This window comes from Aotus nancymaae, unplaced genomic scaffold (assembly GCF_030222135.1).
Source record: "Aotus nancymaae isolate 86718 unplaced genomic scaffold, 86718_ANA_hifiasm-v0.15.2.pri h1tg000002l, whole genome shotgun sequence".
Taxonomy (NCBI): domain Eukaryota; kingdom Metazoa; phylum Chordata; class Mammalia; order Primates; family Aotidae; genus Aotus; species Aotus nancymaae.
The window spans coordinates 35,574,170-35,588,268 of record NW_026988413.1 but is presented as its reverse complement, the minus strand read 5'-3'; the positions used below and the strand labels follow the sequence as shown (position 1 = coordinate 35,588,268).

General features: G+C 36.1%; 1 protein-coding gene across 1 annotated transcript in view; it reads left to right on the top strand.

The window, feature by feature from the left end:
- ING3 (inhibitor of growth family member 3) overlaps positions 1 to 4,303 on the top strand; it is a 30,399-nt gene extending 26,096 nt beyond the window's left edge. Inside the window, exons 11-12 of the mRNA XM_012474087.3 lie at positions 14 to 52; positions 1,614 to 4,303. Of these exons, the coding sequence (XP_012329510.1) occupies positions 14 to 52; positions 1,614 to 1,730 (156 nt within the window). The 3' untranslated portion in view covers positions 1,731 to 4,303. The remainder of the gene's footprint in view (positions 1 to 13; positions 53 to 1,613) is intronic.
- Positions 4,304 to 14,099: the final 9,796 nt, after the last annotated feature.

The window sequence follows — 14,099 nt, the reverse complement described above, 5'->3', positions numbered from 1 at the left end:
TTTTTTTAACTAGGTATCTTATGGTGAGATGGTGGGATGTGATAACCAAGATGTAAGTATTAAATTTTTCTATATAGGAATGAAAAAAAAATCACAGGCTGTTATTACATGAATATTTGTCTTATTTGCTGTATTGGTCTAAGAAAACAGGTTTGCAGTTATATTCATTATGTTATGCTAATGCTAGAATATTCCTCTTCAAAATAGGGCAGTGTCCCTTAATGTGTTACCTATTTTAATTTTTAAAGTGGATTTTATGGTTTTATATACAGATTGTTTGTCTCATAAGTGTTACGTTGTATGAAAATTATAAATACTTTCTTTCCCTTTGCTAAAAAATACTGTTTACTGGAATCCAATTCATTTATCACGTTGAAAAAAATGGAATTTTAAAACAATTCATTCTTTTAGGCTGCAGCGTGCTAAAGCAAAGGGTAGGATAATTGAGGATCTAATGTGAGATTATCTTTCTCTCATGAGCATAATATTTTTTACTGTATTCTGCAATTGTCAGCTGAAAAGAGCCACCTCTGATACAAAAAATAAAGGAAATTTGAAAGGAAGGAATTCCTGGGTTTTAGGAGACTTAATTTTGGTTAGAGATACAAGTTTTTTATTGAATACTGAGAATATTGTCTGGTAATTTTGACTCTCTCCTTATTTTCATACAGCTTAGTCCCCTTTTCTTCCACTTTTACTCCAGAGGGGTAACAGAACGCTGAAATTTTACAGAAGTACTAATTAGTAGTGACAGGATCCTAAGATTAACAAGAGTTTTAAATTTGTGAAACAATCTGAAGATTGAGGGGGTTGGCTAGGTACATTAAAACTTTTCTTAGACTTCATAGGGTCACAGCAACATGCTCGCACAGATGGGACAGACCCTCCTTCTATTTCCCTATCTAGAATGCCTTGTAGGCTGTTTGTGGTTATTGCGAAAACAATATTGCCCAACCACTTCAAGAACATCGCTATAAACTCTCCTGGGGCAGTTAGTGAAAATGACGATTGAGATTTCTGTGATTAGCAGCATCATGCTTCTCTGATTCTTCTCATTCCCAGTTTGTACTCTTCTGAGTGCTAAGACTTCCCAAGAAAGAGTAAAACTGCTTAATACATTTCAAAGAGGAATACTTTTTCTCTACGTTTCTAGGAATAGAAACACCCAGGTAGGAAATCCAGGGCATAAGACATAAATTAATGTCTTTAATTACAATCAACTTATTCTACTTTATGAGAGAGCAAATAAGGCTGAAAATTAAATAAAATCTTGATATATTTACCTTCTACATAGAAGACTTATCTCACTTCTTTTTGCCCTCGAAAGTTGAAAATTAGTGAATTTTCATTCATTATTTAGGATTATAGGATTAGATTACATGGACCTCAGGGTTCTTGAAGATGCATAATTTTTCTGTGCCTCCATTTCTTCATCCATGCAGCTTATTGCTTAGACTAAATGATGTCTACATGATCTAGATCTAAAAATTCTGATGTTACACATCTAATTATTATTAAATTAAATGGATTATTCAGTCCCCTGAGTATATTTTAATATACTCTCTTGTCTTTAGAAGTACTGAAAACTTGTTTCTTGCAATTGTGCTTTCTAGTGCCCTATAGAATGGTTCCATTATGGCTGTGTTGGATTGACAGAAGCACCAAAAGGCAAATGGTACTGTCCACAGTGCACTGCTGCAATGAAGAGGAGAGGCAGCAGACACAAATAAAGGTGGTTCTTTTGTTTGAGGAAGAAATAAACTTCAGCTGAACATTTTATATAGGACTTTAAAAAGAAGAAAAGAAAAAAAGAAACAATGCATTTCCAGTCAACCACTTAAAGGATTTACATAGACAATCCTATAAAATCTTGAACTTGAATTTTATGGGTTGTATTTTAATAATGTAAGTAAATTATTTATGCACTCCTGGCGTGCTATGAATATTATTCCAGTTAGCCTTGGATTATTTCAGTGGCCAACATATGCAGACATTTGTACTCCTCAACCATTTTCTCAAAGTAATGGGCATTCTATAATTTAGACTTCAAGGAATTCCAATGATGAAGATTTTAAGGAAAGTATTTTATATTCAACAGGTATATTCTGCTGCATGTACTGTACTCCAGAGCTGTTATGTAACACTGTATATAAATGATTACAAAAAAAAAAAAAGTCAGTGCTTCTAAAAAGAATTTAAGATAATGGTTTTTAAAATGCCTTTATAATAAGCTTTGTTTCTTTGTGAAACTAATTCAGCAGGCTGAAGGAAATGGTTCATGTGATAAAGTGGGCTGGTATCCTCTAGAGTACCTGGGTACATAAACAGAAACTCCTGTAGGTAAAAAGGAATTTGTGCCATTAGTCTTTCTATGTTTCTGCATCCAGATAGAGTGCAGTTCATGAGGGCGGGGGTGGGGGACTGAAGGGGGAAAGGGTGTTAAAGTGATACATTTTTATACCAAATGTGTTTATTTTTTTGTGCAAGTAATCCTTAAAATTGCAATTGTATTAGGTGTTAAAATAAAGTTTTTAAAAAATTACTTGTATTTATACTTTACATACTTAATGAAAATTTCTGAATTCCAATTAACTTTCAACTTTCATAATCTAAAAAGAATCAGAGACCCAGGACACAGAATACTGTGTAATCTGTGATGTCTTTAATGTTGTTTGGAATTTGTGATATGAGAATACAGGAAAGACATTTTTAATGTACATTTGAAATGCCAATGTATTTTTTTAGAACATCTTTCTGGCTTTTCCTTGGGTCTAAGAGACATGAAAGAAGTTTAAGTACAGCAGTTAAATAATGGTTACGGGTGATTTGACTGAAGGCAATGTAGTCAAATAGAGCAAAGAGACCCCTCCTGGTTGGGAGCTTAAAATTCAGCTATTTTTTTGATTCTACCACATACTGGTATGACAGTTAATTCAAATTTTGTGTTGCTTTGGGCCTTATTACATCAGGGTAATGCTGACTATAGAATAGGTCTTATTCTATAGGTCCTATTTAAATTATAAATTTACGTAGTGGAGGTTTTATTTAAAGTAGAATTTTGAGTCTAGTCGATAGAAAAATCCTTAACTTTTAAGATACTTATTACATCATATTGTAATGAGTATTGAAACTTACTAGTTCCATCAGATTTCTGCTTTAATTAAACTACTTATGAGCCTCTTAGAACTTATTCAGGAAACAGTACAAAATCTATGCAATGCTAACCAAAGGGTGTGAGGTAGATAGGGAATGTCAGAGGTTTCTTCAAGCCTTGAGATTCCATGATTCTAAGCTGCCACAATCTGATTTTATAACTCTGACAGACCCCTAAATAAGTTAGGGTCATTTGTAGGTACTCATGATTTCATAATATCATGATTATGATTTCATGATACTCAATATTTTCATGAAGATTTATAACCCTTTAAGAAGTGATAAATAATGTAGTATTTAATTAGTTTATCAAAGTATATTACCTGGAGATGCTCAAATATGTGATTTACATCCTCTATATATTATGACTATTCCAAACTCACTCATTTTATAGAATTAGTCAAAGGAAAAAGCCTTATGTACAGCCTTATTTGAAGAGAAAGTTCTTTGTATGGGTCAGGAGCATCCTGTTTTCCAGCTGCTACATCCCCTTTCAGTGTGTGAATTCCACTCCTTACCAAATCACTCATAAAACACTTTGACAAGTTTTAAACTCAAACATGGAATATTTTATGAAGCATGTGTAAAGAAATAAACCAAAATTTGGTGCAGGTATTTAGTAAAGGGTAGAACCTGTTAATGAGACATATAATTGGCCCAAACATGGAACTACCTCATCTCCCCCCTAAAATGTGGCCAACTATTAATATTCTTTGTGACATTGACACCAAGGGGCAGAGTAAGTATTTTTGGTATTATAAAATACACATTCAAAATCTGTGTTGTACAAAACTCATGTAACAGTTGGTGGAACAAAATTTCCAAATGTGGGTTCACAGTTCGTAGGTGGTGAAAATTGAGGCCTTACTGCTGTGGAGTGTATATCAAAATGTTCATGGAGACACATTTGAAGCAATAAATGGCTTAATTAAATGCCAAAATGAGGCTGAGTGTTTGATAAGCATACAATCATTCTTTTCAAGGGCAGTTTATATTTTTTTATCTTCTCCTTTAAAGCAAATTCCACATTTTAGGTTTTTAACCATCTTAGGTTTGTGCAATTTAGTGCCCTTTGTCCTTAGACTTTAGAAATGGTCTTACTGATCTAATTATTTTTATCTTCTGCAAATAAATGTGTAACAAACTTGGATTATAAAGGAGTAAGATACTCTTTAATTTGTAGACATTGCAATGGTTTCCCCTCAGCTTTCTCATATAAAAATACACATATTTTTAGCAGATGGGTTTTAAGAGAAAAAACCCTCAAAAATATTACTTAATTTTACAAATATTAAGCACCTAGATGCTGAGAGTAGGTGAAAGTATTGTATGTGTTTGTGTGTGGGGGAGTTGGTGTGGGCAGACATGTTAAATAATTGTGGTATTTTGATAAATGCTATAATGGATATACAAAGCGTTTATCCAAATGGGAGAACACTGGGAGGCAGGGAAATTGATTGCTGAAATAATCAAGAAAACAAAGGAGGTGTCATTTGAACTGAGTCCTACAAACATGTACTAGAGACAGTGTTCACGGCAGAAGAAACTCTTCAAGGCCACATGCATTCTGGAGCTTAAGGCAGTCTGGAAAGAGTGGCCATGAGGCAGGTAGACATAGTGTCAGGTTAAGAAGCCAGAAGACAGCAGGAGTATATACATGAAGAGCAGGAATTGTTTGTTATAGGAATCAGGGGGTAACATTTACATATTGTTGGTTAACTGTAGTTAGGATTATTTTAACAGTTTAATGAAATCATAGCAATTCCCTTATTAGGATTATAAAGTAGGGATGGCTTAAAATTAATTAGTCTGTAAATTGGAAAATGTTAAATTTAGGTGGATCTTTTCCCTTGATTTTTGGAAGACAAATTAGAATTGCTAGTCAAGATTTTTAGATTTCCTTATTTAGATAGTAAAATTGAAACTGCTGAACCAGTTTATAGTTTCTGATCCAGGATCTTAATATTCATGATTTGATTCTGCTACAGAGAAATAAGTTAAAGTTTAAAGTGATTTAAAGATGAACTAATTTCAGATTTCTGGGTTTTTCTTTTGAGTGAGGGTTTTGCTCTGTCACTCAGGCTGGAGTAGAGTGGCACAATCACAGCTCGCTGCTGCCTCTTCCTTCTGGGCTCAAGTGATCCTCCTGCCTCAGCCTCCTGAGTAGCTGGGATGACAGACATGCACCACCAATGCCTGGCTAACTTTTATATATTTTGTAGAGACAGGGTCTCAGTTGCCCAGGCTAGTCTTGAACTCCTGGCCTTAAGTGTGTGTTTTGAATTGAAGTTTGATATAAGTAAAATGTAAGAGAGCAGCCTCTGGCTATTTCTGTTTGAAGCAGTAAGTCACATCATATACCTTCTAAGTCTGTTTTAACTAATAGATTGTTAGAAGCCTACACATTATTAAAATATTTATTTGAAAGCAATTTAATTATTATTAATAAATTCTCCAGAGCTGTATAATTCAGTTTTTAGTTAATTAGGTACCACCTTTAACTTTCTTTACTGTTAAAGGAAATTACAGAAGAGAACATTATAATCATTCATCTTTCTGCTGCTTATTAAAAGTTTGAAGATTTGATGAAACTTACTATCAGTGTGGGACTTGAGAGTGTGGATGTATACGTGTGTTGATGTGTTGTTTATTCACTTTCTCCACCTCTACCTGTCTACATTAATGAATACAAATAGCTCTACTTAGGAAGGTGTATACTAGTTGCTACTAATCTTTGAGGATGGACTAATTTAAAAAATTCACAGGTTTAATATCAATTGTAGGCAAAAACTAGTGGTCATATGCTAATTATTTTCTGCATTGTTCAATCTGCTCTGGTACAGGAACCCTCCATACTGTATGTTAAAATAAGAACAATTGTAATAGGCATCAAGTTACCTTAAAAAGCTATAAAAGTCAAATGTAATGCCCCATGCATTTGACCTAAGCATAAAAATATGAGGCAATCCATTAGAATGATTTAATTAGTATTATAACTAGTTTTAATAATTAAACTTATTTGGTTTTAATAAAACTAGTTAAAATATTAGTAAAGTCATTCTAATGGATTGCCTCATTTTTATGCTCAGGTAGATAAGAGGTATTAGTAAAATCTAATTCTAATGAGGTATGACCTCCCTGGTATATATCCCATTCGAGTTTATCCAAGTTTATAATTATATCCTTGAAGTATTTGTGTATTCGTCTTTAATATGGTCATTCATTTTTTTTCTTGAATACTTTGAGGAACTGGATGTAAAGATAATTATTTTTCGTGGGTTTCCTATATGCGCCAAAACACATTTTCACTTTACCAGTGGTCACCATGCATAAATGTTTTTAAAAGAGTGATCTGTTGAAAGAAGAAAAGAAAAGCTTATATATTGTTAGAGATCATATGGTTTAGATTAGATTTAGGAGTAACCTTTTGACTTTATGTGATGGAATGTGACCAAAGGGCTATATTCAGTGAAAGAATGTTTCCTTCTTACCCAGCCAGCTGAGCTATGTGAATGCCAGCATTTAGTGAAGTGATGAGACAAAACCTACCTCCCTCCCATCCACATCACACACATCAATTTTTAGATGGTCAAATGACACTTATATAAAAATTTTGAAATACATTTTATTTTTTGAAAATGGAAATGAGTGTTTGAATTGTTATTACATTGAAAAAGAAAAGAGGAAAAGAAAATGAGAAAAGAAGCTAAATTATGTGGCTGTCTTGAGACATTTAAAAATATATATACAGTTTCCAAAGAGTCTTATCAGAGAAGATACATGAGATTCCTAATGGAGATCATTGTTTGATCTGTCATATAACAAATGAAAGTTAAATTTTTTCGTGTTTTATATATTATTGAACTGATAAAAACAGAAATTCTGGCTCCATGCCAAGGTATAAATTTATGTCCTGAAGAAAGTAATAAAAATAAATAGTATAATTCATTGGGTTAAATATTTACCCAATGAAATGTTTACCTCATCCCTCCCACCCTCCCCCATTTTACATGTGTGCTCACTAACTGAAGTGATTCTACCTGTCTCTCTTAGAATGTGTGTATACATATATACAGATATATCTCTATATATTTATATATAATCTTTCAGAGGATGCAAATTTCAAAGACAAATTTGAGAGGCTTAAGGGAAATTAGACGCCCGAAGTTGCATTTGTTTTGAGTAGCAGTATAATTACACACTCAGGAAATGGCTACAATTCTAAGGAAGCTAATCATGTCATTGCCATAAGCTGCTGAGGCACTCACTATTCTAACGTAAGTAACAGACAAATCTCAAGCAGCCGTATGTTAAAAAAAAAAATAGTGCAGCAACTATTTGTTCAGTTAATTTTGAGTGCCTTCATCTTAGCACTTTTTTCTTATCTATAGAGATTTTGGGGGTACGCATGCAGTTTTGTTACATGGTTCTACTGCGTAGTGGTGAAGTCTGGGCTTTTAGTGTATCTGTTGCACAAATAGTGAGCATTGTACCCAATAGGTAATATTTCAACCCACAGTCCCCTTCCACCCCACCCTCTTTTTGGACTCTCTAATATCTGTTATTCCACATGTGTGTCCATGTGTAGCCGTTGTTGAGCTCCCACTTATAATTGAGAAAATGTGGCATTTGACATCATAAGTTATTTCACTTAGGAAAATGCCCTCCATTTCCATTCATGTTGGTGCAAAAGACATTATTTCATTCTTTTTTATGGCCGAATAGTATGCCATGAGCTGTGTGTGTGTATTACTTTTTTAAATCCAATCCACTGTTAATGGACATTTAGATTGATTCCATATCTTTGCTGTTGTGACTAGTGCTGCAGTAAACATATGGGTACAGGTATCTTTTTAAGTAATTACATTTCCTGTCCAAGGAATAATTAGGCCTGACGGCCTGACCCTTCTTACATTCTGAGATCAGATGAGATCAGGTGTGTTCAGGGTGGTATGGCTGTAGACTGATAGAATGATGTCTTTTCCTTTGGGAAGATACGCAGTATGGGATTGCTGAATCCAATGGTAGTTCTGTTTTTAGCTCCTTGAGAAATATTCATAGGGTTTTTCATAGAGGTTATATTAATTTACTTTCCCATCAGTGGTGTATTGTGTTCCCTTTTCTCTCTGCATCCTCATCTTTTGTTTTTCTGTTTTTTTTTTCTTTTGTTTATATTTTGTTTTGTTTTAGACAGAGTCTCCCTCTGTTGCCCAGATGGGAGCGCATCTTAGCTTGTTGCAACCTCCGCCTTCTGGGTTCAAGCAATTCTCGTGCCTCAGCCACCTGAGCAGCCGGGATTTCAGGTGTGCACCACCATTCCCAGCTAATTTTTGTATTTTTAGTAGAGACACAGTTTTGCCATGTTGGCCATGCTGATCTTGAACTCCTGGCCTCAACTGCCTCCGCCTCCCAAAATGCTGGGATTACAGGCATGAATCACCATTTCAGTCATCTTTTGTTTTTTGACTTTTTAGTCATAGACATTCTGACATGTAAGATGGTATCTCACTGTGGTTTTAATTTGCATTTCTCTGATTAGTGATGTTGAGCATTTCTTTGTTTTTTTTTTGTTTTTTTTTTTTTGCCACTTGTATGTCTTCTTTTGAAAAGTGTTCATGCTCTTTGCCCATGTCTTAATGAGGTTATCTGCTTTTTTCTTATTGAGTTGTTTTGAGTTCCTTGTAGATTATGGATCTTAGCTCTTTGTTGTATGCACAGTTTCAAATATTTTCTCCCATTTCCAGGTTGTCTGTTTGTTGATTATTTCTTTTGCTGCCCAACCTCAGCACTTTTAGCATTTTGTGCCAAATGATTCTTTGTTGTGGGGGCTGTCCTGTATGTTGGAGAATACATTTAGCAGCACTCCTAGCCTCTATGCACTAGGAGTTGGTAGCATCTCTGCCACTGCCTTACCATCACCTGCCAGTTGTGACAACCAAAAATATCTCTAGAATTACCAAATGTCTCCTATTTGGGGAGACAAAGCTGCCTCTACTTGGTTAAATGTTACCATAATGTGAAATGTTGTGGAAAAATTGAAATAATATTGGAAAATATTTGAATTTATGATGTGTAGAATTCTATAAATACAAATTTTTTTAAACAATCACTTGCCAAGGATGCTAGATGCCCCCGGGGGATGGAGATGAGTAAAATCTTCTATCATAAGCAGTTTGTATGGCAAAGGATTGTAAGTACACTAGTAACTAACATACAGCACAAATGTAATGAAAATAATTTTGGTACTGGTGCAAGCAAATTCAAAATGCCTATTAAAAAGAGTAAGTTGTGAAAAATAAAGTGACCAGTGGAAAACTGTGGAGAACTGAAAATGTGTCTGTGCCATTTAAAACAGGCAGCACCAAGTGTTAGCACAGGGAAACCCCAGGTGATTTGTATGCTCAGAAACACACGTCTAATATACAATCGAAGATTAAAAGCATTTAGTTTGGAGGATTTAGTCTATCTGGACTGTTCATTCATCTAGAAACTTACAAGGAGATTGTAGCGTGTGTCTGTTCAAACAAACAAAAACTAAGAAATAGTAGCAAAATGAAGAATTTTCACTGTGGCATTTTACTTCCATTTGTAAACTGGACAAATGCTGTGTGCAAGGGGAGTCCTGCAAATTCTTCATATCAGCCTTCGACACAATTCACGGACTTTGTCATATCCTGCTGTTACCCTTCAGAGCCTAGAGTGGTTTTAGGACCACTGAAAAGGAAGATGGAAATCTTCATTTAAAAAAAATACATAGAAAGCTTCATAGAAGATTCGGGGTCTTAAATTGAAGTTCATAGTCTGTAGAAAAATTATACTCTTTGTATATAACTCTGTAGAATAATACATCATCAGGTGTATTTGCATATACCTTAACTGAATATAGCATTTGTCTCCTAAGGGACAGTAAAGATTCCAAGGCAGGAATCTGACATTTCACATAGATTTAAGATTAAATCTTACATGTGTTTTACACTAGTGAGAATTACCACATGTGTTTTACTCATGTTGTTGTCTTTATCCCACCTAAAAAAGGAGATTTTCTGTTTTGAATTTACAATAGAAGGTAATGGTAGCCTAACAGTAATCTCAGATAATTGGAGACAACGGTCATCCTACCCTGAATACCATATCTTCATTAACAAATCTGGGAAAGAAATTTTTCGGATTTCTACTGTCTTTAGATAAAGGCTAAATAAACTGTTACACTTGGAAATGATAGCCCTTCTTGATCTGTACCTAACACTCTTTTCCAGCTATCTCTCAATGGTCTTCCACTAAGACATAAGAACTTGAGTTTCCCTCTTGCAGGAGTTGAAATCTTTGCGACTTGTTAGGGCCCAGTTGAGAAGTGGCTACTTTTTTCTTATCGCCTCTCAAAAGATGTGTACCCCTTATTTTGATTCTCCATGATGCTTGGAAAATACCCATCTTGTTGTGGCAGGGACTGCTATCTATTTATCAGCCTTACTTCCTTTTCCTCCTGGGCATGTAGCTAGACTTCATTTCCTTTAGGTGGGTCCATGTAGGCTCTGTACAATAGAATATAACACTAGAGATATATGCCAATTTGAAGCTTGGCTCATAAAAGACCTCCCACACAATTCACCATGCCCTTTCTCATTCATTGTCTGCTAATGGGATGCAGAGGATACCAGTGGGTATCTAAGAGTCTAGACTATGGAAAATCACCAGGTGAAAGGACATTGGGTACCAAATGTCTAGAGGAAACTGTCAAACACTGAAAAATGATGTGAGAAATGAGCCCTTATTGTATCAAGCCAATAAAACTTTAAGGTTATTTGTTTCAGCAGTTATCCTGCTGTGACTCATTCAACAATGTGTTTCTTATATTTTAGTTGTTTATAATATTTGTCATATGTCTTCTGTTTTTCCCAGCACCTAGGATGATGTTTCTGCATAGTAGAGATTCATTGTGTCATTCAGAGTTTAAAAACAAATTATGTTCATAGCTTATGGGACAAGTTCTAGAGTCAGCATTAGATAAGAGGTGATAAGAGCTGAGAAGAGGGCTGTCAAACTTTTTAGGGAAGACGTGCTGGAAGGTTAGAGAACAGGCATTGCTGATAAGACTTCCCAGCACTTAATTCATGACGTCACTGCTAGTAACTACAGCTGGATTTTACCTTATCATAGTCAGATAATATCTTGAAAGGGAAAGGCTGTTCCCTGCAGGAAAGCAACAGAGCCCAGAATCTGAAGACAGAGAGGGAAATCTATGTCAAAATGTATCTCTAAAAGCATATATTTTCATAGCCTAGGGTGACCTTTGAGGTCATTAGTTGATCCCTGAAACCCCTGTTTTATGAGAAAAATGAAACTCGAGTACAGAAGTACGTAACTTTCCCAGAGTTTCTGATCCAACACTGGAATCTTCCATTATGAATACTTTCATTCCCCTAGTTTAAAAAATAGTAAATTTTTTTTTAAAAAAAACCTTCTTCAAACAATTATTTGAGTGCATACTTTCCTCATCCCCACTCCATACCAAAGACCAAATGAAATGTGTGGGAAGGGAGTGGTGTATATTTTGTGTTGGAGAGGTTTGGAGAGAAAGACTGTTCTGTTTTGTCCAAGCTCAAAATGATAGGATCCTAAAAGGCCTGTTACTCTATTGTCCCAGATTAATCTGCTTAAACAAAGGTTCTTGAATACTGAAATTATTTAGTGTAAAGTGTACTTTATGAAATTATATGCACAAAAGCATTCAGTGTGAAACACTGCCAGAATCCACAAGCTCATGGTTCTAGTGAATATTTACCCTCTCACCCCATCCATAAACTAACTTGTTCTCTGTCTTTATTATTCCCTGTTTTGTGTGTGTGTGTTTTGTTGTTTTTGAGATAGGGTCTCACTGTTATCCAGACTGGAGTGCAGTGACACAACCACGGTTCACTGTAGCCTCGACCTCCCCAGACTCAGATGATCCTCCTACCTCAGCCTCTTGAGAAGCTGGGACTACAGGCATGCACCAACATGCTTGGCTAATTTTTGTATTTTTTGCAGAGATGAAATTTTACCATGTTGCTCAGGCTGGTCTCGAACTCCTGGGCTCAAGCGATCCTCCCGCCTTGGCCTCCCAAAGTGCTGAGATTACAGTTGTGAGACATTGCGACAGGCCTCGTTCACTCTTCTGACTCTTCAGGCTCTATCATTCAATTCAACTGTGTGTATCCTACTGCCCAGGTGTAAATACCTCCCAGGTGGAGTCTCCACATGCTGCCTTCATGCCACCCTTGCCCTCGTCCTCCCAAACCAGCATCTGTGGGTGAGTACAATTCTACCTCAAAGAGGGAAGAGAAGAGAACTAAGAGCTCATGTTTGCTTTTGGTGTTTAGATGCTCCACAGGGCTCATTATTTTATAATTATCTTTTTATGTGTCTGACACCACATCACGCATAAGCTCACTGAAGACGGAGCACAGCCTCAGGATTCAAAACTTAACAGACATGCATTCAGCATTCATTTATCCAGCAAATACTCACAGAATGCTTGGGTGCTTTCCATATATTATCTCATCTAATTGTACTAACAACACTTGAAAGGAAACATTAGTATCCTTATTTCACAAATGAGGAAAGCTGAGACTTCAGCCAAACCACTTGTTTAAGAACAGCTGATAAAAACTAGTGACATGAGTCATATCCAGATTGGGCTTACTCTAAAATCAGATGCTTGTGGATCACCTTAGTCTATTGGGTGATGATTGCTGCTATAGATTCTTTCCACCTCTTGTTTGCACCTTCTCATGCTACCTCTTTTCTCTCTCTTGCAAATATTTCTTTCTTTTTTCGAGATGGAGTCTCACTCTGTCACCCAGGCCGGAGTTCAGTGGCACAATCTCAGCTCACTGCAACCTCTGCCTCCCCGGTTCAAGCAATTCTCTGCCTCAGCCTCCCAAGTAGCTGGGATTACAGGTGCCCGCCACCACGCCCAGCTAATTTTTTGTGTTTTTAGTAGAGACGGGGTGGGGTTTCAGCATCTTGGCCAAGCTGGTCTTGAGCTCCTGACCTCGTGATCCACCTACCTCAGCCTTCCAAAGTGCTGGGATTACATGCCTGAGCCTCCCTTGGACTCAGTAGTTAAAATGGGGAATTGGGTTCTTCAATCTATTAGAATCATTTCTGGGATACTAATTTTCCACCTTCTTCCCAATTCCTATTATTTGAAGTCTAGCTATATCATCTTCTTAAAATTTTCAATACTGTTGTCTTTCATTTGTCCCAACCCAAAGGCAATTTTATTTTAGCATCTGATTTACTCTTTCTTCTGTACCTTGTTCTTAACAATTAAATAATACATACAAATAACTTCAGATTCCCCAGACGCTGTTTTTCAGACATCTTGCCTTAACAGAACTTAACAGAACCGTCTGATTCCTTATCACTCAGTAACAGCTTTGTCACACTCTGGATTCCAATTTAGAAATCTCCTAATTCTTATTATGTCTCAGATCACATTACATCCACCAAAACGGTATGTCCTGCAACACCATTGTTTAGCCATTTTCTCTTAAAGCTCTTTTGGCTTCTAAAAGTGAAGCATCACTGTATTTTTCTCTCCTCCATTTGTCATGAGATTAAAGACTCTGAACCTATAAATAAAATAATATTAAAGCCACTGGAGGTGATACATGCAAGGGCTTGGGATAAATCCACCTTCCGTGTGAATATTTCTTCTGTAATATGTGAATTAATTTGTTCTATAAGGTGTTAAAAGTGTTTCTCACAAGCAAGAAACTCCAGATGCCCACTTCTCTGAATCTGTGATAGCTGGACACCCCTAGGGGGCGCTCCGTTTCTCAAAATACAAGCGGCTAACAGCAGCGTGTCCCTGGGTGGGGTTCACTCTAGGGGTGTGGCCTCACGGGAGAACCTCAGCCCACAAGAATTTGGCTTAGAAACAAGTTTAAAAACCTCTTCAG